Source organism: Equus przewalskii, chromosome 32 (assembly GCF_037783145.1).
Source record: "Equus przewalskii isolate Varuska chromosome 32, EquPr2, whole genome shotgun sequence".
Taxonomy (NCBI): Eukaryota; Metazoa; Chordata; class Mammalia; order Perissodactyla; family Equidae; genus Equus; species Equus przewalskii.
In genome coordinates, this window is record NC_091862.1 from 1,980,257 (window position 1) to 1,993,166 (window position 12,910).

At 49.6% G+C, this 12,910-nt stretch overlaps 1 protein-coding gene across 4 annotated transcripts in view; it reads right to left on the minus strand.

Annotated features, from left to right (window-relative positions):
- Positions 1-3,516, minus strand: part of SMOC2 (SPARC related modular calcium binding 2) — a 172,582-nt gene extending 169,066 nt beyond the window's left edge. For 2 of the 4 annotated variants that reach the window (XM_008513548.2, XM_008513383.2), the window contains exon 1: positions 2,929-3,486. In XM_008513548.2, the coding sequence (XP_008511770.2) occupies positions 2,929-3,471 (543 nt within the window). In that variant the 5' untranslated portion in view covers positions 3,472-3,486. Of the gene's footprint in view, positions 1-2,928 lie in introns of all 4 variants that reach the window. The other 2 variants (XM_008513310.2, XM_008513478.2) reach the window with 2 other exon arrangements.
- Positions 3,517-12,910: the final 9,394 nt, after the last annotated feature.

A 12,910-nucleotide genomic window follows, 5' to 3' on the forward strand; every position in this document is an offset into this window, starting at 1 on the left:
ATAGATGTGGATTCAGATTAGGGTAGATTAGACACACTTAACAACATCTGTTGATTAGAAATAACACTGCGGTCTGATCAACGACTGGGAGATTATCCAAAGCCATCAGAGAGTGCTGAGAAAAAACACAAAGGGCCTTATGGTGCCATGTCTAAAGAATGACCTCAATGGAAAATAAAAGAAAAGAAACTTTTCCAGCAAAGCAGATTCTCTTAGTCTTGAACACAGCGTAGCAGAGGTGATCAAGTCCAGTGATAAACTTCTAAACCCCAAAGAGGCCGTGAGGTCTTCCTCTTTCTAGAAATGGATGGAAGAGAAGGAGGCAGAGAATCAGAATTGCGTTGTTTTCATTTGCCGGTCTAGTCTTACACGCCTTACTAAGCTCATACACACAGCAAGGTGTGCTCCAGGAATCTGTGATGGGCAAAAACCCACGCACATCCGAATCACGCAGCAACATGAGTTGATAATTATGGCCTTCAAAACCATCTCATAGGGGCCAATGGCATGGGGTGCCATCAAAAACAATGTTAATTGGAGAAGTAATGTGTACTGGGTATATTTAAAAGCCTTATCTTTCATTCTCACAACATGCTAAAAAGATACTACTATTTTATCCCCACTTTACAGATAAAGACACTGAAGATTAGGAGAGTGAAGTAATTTGCCTAGGGTCACACATCCAGAACACACCTAGCTGTCCCCCCAACCTCTCCCCAACGGCTCCCATGGACTCAAGCTGCCTCTCCAACTTATTCAAGATCAGATGTAAATCTTGTAGAGAGAAAGCCATTCCTCTGGAAACAAAAGAGATCCTCAAATACTAAAGAGTGATCTGAAAAGAGGTTAGCACCACAGAAAGATCTAGCACAGCTAACATTCCCTCATGACCCATCAACCCGACGTCTCGGTTTCCTAGACTCGGGTGTGGGATGGCAAGGAGGACGCCAAAACATTTTATGCCTTTCAACTTTTCTCCCAGATGCAAAAGCAACCCAGCATTTTATTTGCAAATGTGGTTTGAAGGCACAAAGTTTTCCGGGGACGTGCAGTCAAAGGGGCTCGACTCACATCGTATGCACAGTCCCCTTCGGCACAGGAAGTCCACACGGGGCTGGCACCCCGAACCCCATGAAATCCTTGGGGCAGTCTCAGGAAGGCGAAAGACGGGGAGGTTAAAGCAAATGGATAAGTAAGAGGAGTGGTGGGGAGAGAGGGAAGAAGCTCTACCGAAATTGTTCCAGGAACTAAGCACCTTGCTTCTGCTTTTCCACAGCCCGAGGCTCCCCAGGGACAGCAGGCAGGTAACAGTCTACTTTTTGCACTTTCCAAAAATCTGTGCAACTGTAGTTAACCTGCTGCTAAGCCCTGGAAGAAAACACTAGGGTCTCATTTCCAGAATCGGTCTCTGTTTCTCTAGGGCCTTTAAAGCACTAAGAGAGGGATTTCTTTTTATATGTGTGTGTGTGTGTGTGTGTGTGTGTGTGTGTGTGCCTGTGCACATATGTATGCGTAGATGTACAGACACGTAAACACACACAGTAAATATGATTTGACGTCCCCTCTGGGGAGGTAAAAGCTCTATAGGGAAAGCCTGGCATGTGAAAACCCTATTCCAGCTTCCAGCGAGCAGTTTCTAATCTACAAGTCACTGGTGAGACACAAGGCAGGGACCCGAGGACGGCTCCAGAAGAATTTTAGGTATGAACAATGAACTCACTAACTCCTTCCCCCGTCATACTGCTTTTTAAAAAGAAAATAAGGCTCACAGGACTGCTTCAAATTTGCTGAAAAGCAGAACCGGACCACAGCTCGTTTCAATCGTCGGTATTTTCGATACAATAAACGCCTTCAGGACCAGTCCCCCGCCACTTAAAAGCGTCTGCCCACCAGAGGTGTTCCCTCTACCTTCGTGTTTTCTCAAACACTTGTTCAAAAACACATTTAAGTGGAATGTTTTCGTTTCTGCAGATTGCATTAATTATGGGTTTGCAAACCCCGCGAGCCCACGCGGTCTGCCCGAGCTGGGGGCTGCAGGCGCGCCCGGCCTGGGCCAGCCGCGGTGGCTTGGCTCAGCCCCGTGGGCACGGCTCCGCGCTTGGCACCGCGCGCGGGGCGGCCAAGGCCATGGGGTAGAAGTCGCGGCTAAGAAAGAAAAACACATGGCGGTCACCGCAGTGATCCACGCGCGGCCAGGAGCGCCGGCCTGCGCGCTAGCACCCCGCCCTGGGGGAGGAAACGGAGGGGCAAAGGTACCGCAGGACGTGGACCCCGCATCGCCCCTCCGATTTCTGCCTTCCCAGACTAGTGACAAATCATCTTTATTTTTAATGTCATCTGTTCCTTCTAAATTCTCTTAGGGAGAATCGCCGGGAGAGTCAGGCGAACCTTGTGGGGTCCAGGAGCCGGGCCCATCACTTGCAGCCCCTTCACCCAGCTAGCGGTCACCGGTCCGCGAGGCGCACACGCCGAGAGCCAAGACGCCAGCGGACAAACGCGCTCCAGGCGGTGGGTCAGCGGCGAGCTGGCGACCGAGTCTTGGGTGGATCCGCCCTCGGACAGTCCGCGGGGCGGCGCCGGCTTTCCCAGACCTTGTTTCCGCGCGGGGCCCTGCCCACCCGTGAGTGGGGGAGCGCAGGACACGCTGAGCGCACCCGTAACTCCCACTCCCCCCCACCCGCGGCAGTAGGACGCTGGGAATCCCCTGCAGCCAGTGGCCGTCCAGCCTCCGCGCTCAGGCCACGGACCGGCCAGGGCCCCACCTGCCCAGGCCCCGCAGGTGGGCAGCTGGGAGGAGGCGTCACCCTCCGAGGGTCACCTGCTCCCCGCGCCTGGGCGCCTCGGCCGGAGGGGAGCGCGGGGACACGAGCCGGGCCGGCTGCAGGAGGCGGCAGGCGAGCTCGCCAGGTCCCCGCGCGCGGGACTCACCGTGAGCGCCGAGAACTTCTGCGCGCGCGCGGGCGGGAGCAGCCCCGCGAGCAGCGGCAGCCAGCAGAGCTGAGGGAGCAGCATGGTGACGCGCACGGGGACGACGGGGGCTCTCGGCCCCGGAGGGCGCGGGCGACGCTCTGAGCAGCGGCCGCGCCCTGCGCGCTGGCAAGGCGGCGGGGGAGCCGGGTGGGCGAGCGCGGCAGAGCGCGCGGGCGGAGCGGCGCCTCGCGGTCCTCTCCCCACCGCTCCAGGCGGCCCGGACTCGACCAGCTGCCCTCCTGGCACCGAGCGGTCCTCGCGTCCTTTGCCGCTTCCCCGGCTCCTGTCAAATAACTGCAGAACTTCCCGGATCCTCCTCCTTCCCTCCTCCCTCCCTCCCCTCTCCTCCCCCAGCCCCACCTCCCGCGCCCGCCGCCGCGCCCTGCTCGGCACTGTTGCCCGCTCTCGGGCCCAGAGGCCGCCCCGGGCGCGGGTCTGCGGGAGCGAGAGGTGGAGAGGGGGCCACGAGGGCTGTGCCTTGCCTGTGGGCGCAGTGTGCATGCCTCCTTCCCTGCGCGCGCGCGCACACGCGTGCACACACAGACACGCGCGCGCGACCTGGGAGAGCTCCCTGGCGCAACCACAAGATGCGCTTCGCCCTCCTCCAGTCCCAGGGCGCCGAGTCAATCCACGCACCATCAGCCCCGTGAGTCTGGTTCACCCACGAGGGTCAACGCGAAGCCCAGTTCAGCCCCCAGCTCCCCCTCCACCACCACCGCCTCCCCTGCCCTGCCTTGGTTCTCCTAGACTCTAATGCCACCTGGTCCAGCCCAGAAGGCCGCCTTTAACTTGCTGATTGATTAGCTGGCTCTCCGGCAAGGGCGGCTCTCAACACAACACCGTCCAGAAACTTCGCAGAGGGCCACGAGCCTTTGGCATCTTTCTGAAGGTCAACCCGCTCCGGGGAGTGTTTTGGACCCAGAGATCCGGGTTCTGACTTCCATTTAGCCATGATCCGCGGCAAACGTGGCGGATGAGGCTGCTTTCCAGGGGTTCGGTGAAAGCCTTTCAGGTGTTTATGCCGCGAGCCCAGGGGCTGCAGAAGCTGCAGACGCCTCCGTGGACACTGGTTGGAAACCAAGAGAATTCCGCACACCCAGACGCTGGATAGTGTTCATTGCAGACAACATCGCTGAAATAGTTTACCCTTGGCTTACAACTTTACAGGGGAAAAAAAAAACAATTCTGGCTCACACAGAGAGCTAAAGGAGGGAAGATTTTCAAGAACAATGCCTCAGTTGACTTGTCAGGGGCACTGGGAAAAAGACCTAAAGGTAGAAAACCCAAATTTGATTTTTAATGCCATGTTTAATCTGAAACTTTGGTTATGAGTTGGGCGGGGGGGCCCCTGTATCACCAAATTCCCGGGACTGACTGCTGAGTCAGAGGCTATGCTGTTCTAACCAGTGGGTCCCACACAGCGGAGGGAGAAGTCTTCCCATATTCTCAGCAAAAGGATGGACTTAGGGCCGTGGAAGGAAGTGTGTCTTCCGGAAAGACGGCCACTCTAAGAATGCTCCTTCAAATTCCGGAGCCCAGGGAATCTATTAAGTACTAAAACACATTCCTCCTGGCTTGAGGGCTCAGAAGGAAATTATAATAAAACTCTTTGGGGACTGTTCTTGGGTCCCAAGACACAAGTGAGCAGAGCAGCTGCAAATGATTAAGTAAATAAGGAATGCTATTAGGAAATGCTCATAAAAATTAAGGTAAAAATAAAAAAGTAAACACTGCATACTGCTTATTCTACCATCATCCAAAGAAGAAAATTTACGTTCAAAGCTGACATAAATCCTTTAAAAAGAATTCACTACTAAAAATTTTGGTTCTACTTCCTACTTTATTGAAAGGATTGTAAGCCCATAGCTGATAAATTCATTTGATCTTGTGCACTTTGCTGTAGAACTTAAAAGATCGAACATGTTCATTGCTCACCCTCATCAGCTTCAAGGATGGCCAAAAAGGAGTAGACTTAATGATTCCCATTTTACAGATGAGGAATAAAAGCAAAGTCAAATGTCTTTACCGGATCTGATCAACAGCAAAACGAGGACCAGACTCCAGATGCCAAAACCTGCAATACTGGCAGTTCCACTTTGCTCCTTTGGAGGTTGTATAGAGAAGCCATATTGTGAGGGAAACTTCTTGGCCCTCATAGGCTTGTATTCAAGAATCTCAACGTATCATACGCATGTCAACTCCAGAAAGATAAATGCAATGTATTTGTCTCAGACTCTGACAAAGTGAGATGAGGCAGGATGGGATCCTTCAAAAGCACTTTCATCACTAGAAGAGGCCACAGGTCCCGAACATCAAACTTTAATTTCTTAGAGATACTAGAAGTGGGGTTTGGAGACATAATCAGTTTCTGGTTTTATAGAGAAAAACAGTGCATTTATGAAAAACACTAGGATATAGTTACATCTGTCTGTCATTCGTAAGTCTCCAAAAAAAATTATTACTGCTGTGAATAACAGATAAGTGCTCTGTTAGGAAGGTCATATAAGTAAATTCATTTAGTTCAAAATTAAGACAGGAAATAACTGGCTCAATATTTTCCAAACAGTTCCTGTAGGACAAGACAGGCTCATAGAAGAAGTTCCCTTCTCTTAGAAATGTGGATTTTTTTTTTTTTTAATTAGCGAGTGATAAAGTCCCATTCTAAAATACGGATTGTGGGCCCAGAATTTAAATTTCTGTCACTGGTGAAAGTTACAATAACGAGGAGCTGGAGAAACTAATAACCCATTACGCTAGCCATTTCTAAACCCACTTTGCCTGTTAGGCCGTTAGCAAAATGCTTTATCACGCGTTCTGGCTCACATTTTCATTTATTTCACTATGCTAAAACTGCAAAAGGATTTTATTATTGTTGTAGACCCGATATAATTTAATTATTAGTTCTGGCTAATTCATGTTTGGCCAGAAAACATTTTGTCAGCCTACTTTGACACCTTAGCATGCAAAGCATGAGACCTTGAACCAAATGTCTCATTGCTGATTCAGTGTCTTCCATCCTCAGAGTCATTGTCCTGAGTGTTGGCTCGATCCCAGTGACCAAGAGCTGACAACTGTGTATACCCTGGACATTACCCCGCTTCACCAGTCGCCTGGCAATCACTTATTTTATGAATATTTTCTCCTAGTTTCTGCTTGACCCTGACAAGAAGAATCTTCATAGTCCCCTTAGTCCCCTTAGGTCAGTTCTGGATAATTGTCCTCTCCTGTCTGGTAGTCACACTTCTCTCAACTCATGGAATTACTCCAGACTTCACTCTGGATGAGAGAATTGTCAGTTTCCTGTAGTTTCTGGAGTCTCCATCTTCTCCTTTTCCTATTCATTGGGTCATCTGTATCTTCCTTGTAATTTGTTCCCTTCGGTCCACGCGTAAAGGATACATGACCCTCACGTCAGTCCTGGGCTTTTAGCCCGAGCCCCCAGCTCACGTGCCAAAGAAGAGTCACAGAGAGATGGAGTGACCGTGGTCTGACAAAATTAGATGCTGTGGGTGAGCTGGCCCTTCACTGTGACCACAAGACGAGGTCAACAAGGATGTCACGTTAAAGAGCAGACCAGGTGGAAATATGTATTTATCCCTTAGCCTAACACAGTAGCTCTCTTCCATCTTTTTAGACATTTAAGTAACAGATCATTTGAATTTGTCTTTGTTCTCACTGAAACTGTGTAGACAAGTTTCTTCTTCCTTCTCAAGATGCTTTATGACAACACTTTTAGGTGCTTTCTGGAAGTTTTTAATAAACTGGAATGTGCTGGGTGTTTCATGCACATTATCTAATGAACTCTCGTAGAAACGCTGCAAAGTAGTTGTTTTACAGATGATGATAATAAGGCCCAAGGAGATTACAGAACCTGCCCAAATCTACACAACCAGTAAGTGGTGGGAGCAGAATCTTAACTCAGGTTTCATCCCAGGGTCCACATCTTTCCTCCACAACAGTCTGCACCTGTGAGGGCACGAGCACAGACACATTATCACTGATTCACGCTGTTTCATCTTGTTTAAGATCTACCAGCAAACAAGTAAAAGAAGTATTTTGGAGTTGTTTTTGATTTATTCGTGACACTTCAATCATGCTACAGTGTTTTCCAAATTAAGGTTTAGTTTCCAAAGAAAGTTCCATTTCACACAGCCAAATACAAAATTGCTACTTTTGCAGCAAGAACCTTTCCTCTAACATTGACGGGAGACACCTGCGCGATCCTGAAAGGATGTATTTCTGGTGCCAGAGATACTCAATCTAACCAATCTTATATCAGGTCAACACATGCCACTACGGTCGGGAGACCCAGCACAGGTTTACTGAAATCCGTTTGTTTCTGTAATACTCCGAAGCTGTTGTTGCCTTTCTATTCATGAAACTATGTTGATTAGTATATGAAACTTACAGACTGTATCAGTTACAGAGCTAAATATAATAATAATTTTAAAAGCCCATCACTACCAAGACTAATGATGGGAGGTGCGTGCATGGAGAAACTCAGAGCTAAATAAATGTATAGCAGCCAAACTATTCCTATCTCGGATGACCTAAACTACCTTTGGATTCTCCCTCCTCATTAACCACAGTCTAGAAGTCCCTTCCTCCTTTCTTCATACAAGATCTGCCTTTGGGGGAGGGGAAAAAAATGTTTAGAATGGTAACAGAAATACTGCTTGCCAGGAATTCTCTGAAGCTCGTGGACCACACAGATGCTAGTTATCCAGACAGAAAGCAGGGTAAGGAGATACCCCAGTAAAGAAACCTTTCAACCACCTCAGCAAGCCCTCCCCCTTCTCTAGCCCAGCCCACTCTGGGCTGGCTTTCCATCAAACTCTCTCCTCTCCCCTGGCTCTGAGCTCAATATTAAAATGCATCCTTGCATAGTTCAGACAAACTCCACAGTAATGGAAACCATGATGTAAATAGTGTTTGCCCCCTGGCCTTACACCACCAACTGGCTTTCACGTCTTTCGGGAATAGTCTATTGTTGGGTAGCAGAATTTTGTCCTCATCATCCAACAGGCTTTGCTCCATCTTCCTACCCAAGAGTCTCTCTGACTTCAGGGCAGGAAGTCATGGTCTTCTTGGGCTTGATACTACTTCTGCCCCAATCCTGGGTAAATTCCTTGATTCTGTCTGTCCTAGAAAACAGTACCATAAGGTTGAGATCTAGTTACATGATTTTGGACCATTTAATTCATAGTTCTGTATGTCTGGATGCTTGCCTAAGGAAACCAGATTTTTTCTATAGTACCTGTAAAGTAACTAAATAATGGGCAGCAGAGACACGTGGAATTCTGCCAGTGCATCGGCACATCTGAGCCCTGGGGGCCAGGGACAGGAGCAGGTGGGAAATGACACAGCACCTGCCCTGCTCTCTGGCCTCACGGTCCTCAGTGAGTCCCTTGCTTGTTCAAGCAAAAGGAGCCTCTTTCTTCCATATCCTGAGTAATTATTCATTCTTTTAGATGCTTGCTCATTTTCATGTACCGTTTTGAACAAGAAAATCAATTCTAATCGTTATATCACTATATCCTTATATATAATTGTATCATTATATATGTTCAACTTAGCAAAACATGCATCATTCCATTCCACAGGACATACAGAGAGCTGTATATTTTAGCCAAAAAAGAATTTCCGTGGAAACGTATCTTGATCTGCTAGGACAGAATGACTTTGTGGACTTTGTGACTATTTGGACTGCTTCTGTCATCTAGAAGGGGCAGCTTGGTTCAAGGAGACCAAAGAAATCTGCTTGAATGAGACAAAACACTAACTTTGCAATTTATTAAAGATCAACATAATGTTTAATGAAAGCGGAGTTTGTAAGTGCTCAGAGCCCCAGACAGAATGTAATTTGGAACGCTGGTCAGCAAGAAAGTGTAGTTGAAACTATTTAGCCAGAAAAGAATATTCTCGAATTTGATCTGTGTTTCTTATTTTGTATTGGTGATCGAGATCATCACAGGCAATTTTCAGCTTTTTATTTATTCTTAGGGTTATTTTGTCATTTTAAGAGTTTATCAGGTTATTTTATGACTGTAAAATATTGGATATAGGAAATGCCATCAATAGGAAGCATGCCATTATTTTATCTACCACTATCAAAGGAAAAAGCACTTCCAATTACATCATAACACAGTACTGTCTACAAGTGGTGTTCCATCCATCCCCTTGGAGATGCTAAAATGTGGGGAACGAGCCTACGTTCATACACAAAATCCTATATGTCTGCTCTGTGCTGTTGGAACAATGGCAATAGCTAATGTTGGGCTTGTTTTCTGTTTTGGCTTATTATTTTTGTTCAAAATGAGAGAAATACATACCCGCTAGAACAAAAAGGAAAAAAAAGAAACAGAAAAAGAATCCTAACAACTCTCACATTCTCCAACTAATGACCTCAGTTGGGACAAAGGCATTCTTCCTTGCTGTCTGCAAAAATGCCCCCAAAGCTGAGGTAGTGGAGTTCTTAAAGCCATAAATCTACAAGGAAAAAGAGAACAGAACAGAAGACAATGTGCAAGAAAACCCCAGAAGCTGGAAAACAGACAGACTGGTGGAAAATGACGTAAAAAGGAGGAAATGCAAGGCAAAACCTGACTTGTACCATGGAACCTTCAGACGGTTGAGAAATCAGTATTGGAAACTTCTAGAAGCAGGGACGAAGGAAAGCAGGCCCAAAGACAACCCCGTCCATCTCCCACGAGAGCAGAGGAGTGAAGCTTATTCCTCCGAGAGGCCAAAGCAGAGGCTCTGGACTCCTGGACGCCTGAGACTCTGGAGGCAGGGGCTCTGGTCGTGCACGTGGGGCTGGAGTGCAGGTTTGCATGATAAATGTCAGGGAACTTCTGCTTCTCCCCCACTAGGCTCCCTGAAAGATGAAGTCAGCCGTGTACCCTCCAGGGAGGAGACCTGGAAGAAGTTCTCCAGGAAAGCCAATGGCACAAAGGGAAGACGTGAAGACACTGAGCCCAGGGTTTCCCAGGGGAAAAGGGGGAGCCGGTCCCTCTCCAGCCAGAACCACAACTGGCAGGCTTCACCCACACATGCATCACCACCAAAGTACTACTAGCGTCTGCTCCTCAATCTGAGTGGACAAGGAACCACTGGGTAGTGCAGGAAATTCTCCCCTCTCCTGGGAGGAGCTGAGCCCAAAATCAACCAAAGGGACAAGTCCTGGAGGGGACACCAATGTGGGGGCCTTGGGGACAGGAGGTGTTCCCACTCCTGCCCTCAGAGTCATAGCAGAATCTATGCATCCAAGAAACAAAGCCAGACACTTTGGGAGTATTTTCTTAACACAATTTCAAATAGGAAAAATAAATGATAATAACCTCTTAACATAGGCGAAATGGAAAATGCAGTGCAATGGATGGAAGATAAAGGTGAAGAAATCTCCCTGAAAACCAAGCAAAAATTCACAGAACCGGAAGACGGGAGCGAGAACCTGGGATAATGAGAGGACCCGAGAGAGGTCCAGAGAAGGTTTTACTGAGAGAGGACAGGGCCACTTCCTGCCCACCCACCGCCCTGCTCCCACTGGGAATGTGGCTGCTCCAACCTCGGACCCCAGGGTGAGACTGTTGGGAAGGGGACAGAGGAAGCAAGTCTGAGAAGAGCACCTTCTCCCGCTCTGGTCGTTCCTGGCCTTGAGGGAGGGATCTGACCGCCCTGGGGGCACAATTCCTGCCTGGTCTTGAGGGGGTTGTGCAAAGAAACAGCAGCAAGAGCAGGAACCCCCTGGGACTTTCATACTCATCAGTGGCAGGCCGAGGGTGCACCCAGGCTCCTTATCTTGTCCTTAGATGAACCCTGGTCCCTCCATCTCCAGGTTCAAGAGGTGAACCAGGCAGGAGGTCAAACCTTTCTTCATCCTCTGCTGGGTGTGGCTGCGATGGGGAGCATGCCTGTCTTCACGTCCTGGGAGGGACCGTCTGCAGACTCCGTCACCTTTCAAGGAAGGGTCAGTCTCTGGGAAGGAGACTTCCTGCCACACCCGCCCCCATCAAGATTTGGGGAAAAGCAGGAACTCTGAGGCAAAAAGCTGAGGAGATGCTCTTGTTTCCCCAACCCTCAAACCAGGGCAGAGAAGGCGGCAGAATCAGGACCCTCATCCTCCAGCCGCCTACACCCTCAAGAGTAAGCCCTAGACTATAACGGGAGTGTCTTCGTGGGCAAGCCAACCCGGGGGCCGCCTCCCTTGACTGCCCTCACTCTTCTGTCCTGTAAGTCCCTTTAAGGCGTTCACAGCGGGTGTGCTGGTGTTTAAATGTCAACAATAACTGATACATCTGAGTCTGTCTTGCTTGCTAACATATTCACAGATATAAATTATGTCACTAACACAGATGGGAACAAGAATGTGGTCCTCACCAGGCTTACTTTATAACAGTAACAGAGAGGAACGTCCTTCCTGTTCTCTCTGCAGCTGCCCCCCGCCCCTCCCAACCTATTTAGGGGGAGGTCTGGGGTGAAAAGGGGGGAGGAGGCCCTCGGGGTCAACGCTGTGACTGGTACAGAGAAGGAATGGGGTGGGGGTGGGAGGCATGACTAGGCTTTCTGCAGATTCCTCCAGAACCTGGATCCTGGGATGGGGCTGCTCAGAGGATCCCTCAAAGGCTTTTAAAGAAATGGAAATAGATGTCAAACACATAAGCCAGAGGGGGAGCATGGCTGTGTGCTCCCATCCCCACCCCTTGGTACCGAACACCCCCTCCAAGAACCAGAGAGAATAAAGACCCAGACGGTTAGCACAGCAGGCACCTTCAGCCCGTCAGTCTGCCCACGGGGCACCCAGTCTTCTGGGCGATTCGTCTCTTTTCTATTTCCACGTAACGGCAGCCACAGTGCCGCTAAACTCTCTGCCACCCATTAACAAGGCCCCTCTTTCTCCACCTTTTAATAACATTTCACCTGCAGCCTCCTCAAAGTCTAAAACCCCAGGAGCATCGTGTTGAAGGCACTTACACGGTCACTAGGAGGCGCCTCAGCGGCCGTGTGGCTCCCAGCTCCCACCCTGCCTGCTCCCACGGGGCTGCCCCACGACCGGCCGGCTCCCTAGGAGGAGAGAAGGAAGATCCCCGAAGATGGAGCATTGTCTCTGTCACCTGATCGCAAACACAAAGTCCCATCCCTTCCACGGCATTCCATCCACCAAGAGGCCGTCTGGAGGGCCAGCCCCACTGCAGGGGACGGGCCTGCAGGCCTGATATCGAGACATGGCTGTCGTGGGGGATTATCCTGGAGGCTGCCTGCCACGGAGGCAACCAAGGAAGAAAGAGCTCCCGAACATTTTGCAGATGTGGAAACATATTCCGGGATTGAAAGGGCCTCCAAGTGCTCAGAGAATGCAGGAAAACAGTCTGAAATCCAGGCCCACCATCAGAAGCCGCAGAGCAGGGGAACAGACGTAGCTCTTCAAACCCCGTCAGGAAAAGGGGAGATTTTATGCCCGAAGCGAGAGTCAGGCTGGCCTGTCTCCTCAGCAGTGGAAACCAGAGACAGTAGGTACACACGCACACACACGGGTACACAGACACATAGACACACATCTGGACACATGCACACAAACACATACATACACACGCACACACACATCCACCAAATTGCTTTCAACTCAGTCACCTGAGAAAGCCACGTGGTCAGCATTCTGGGCTTGATCCCAGGGTGGCTGTCCCTCTGTCCCTGACCGGGGACTGTCCCCACGCCATGGGCTCCCCTGTCAGAGATGCCAACTGCACAGGAGAAAGAAAAGAAAACGTGAGAGAGGGCTCGATCTTGCTGGCCACAATTTTCAGGAAAAAAAAAAGAATTTTAAGTCATGTCTCACAGAGTCAGGGGCACAAGGAAAAGCACCTGGGGGAAAAAGAGAGATTGGTGGAGACACGGTGAGGAGTGAACACCGCGAGCTGTCGGTCTCTGCAGGAGAGAAGGA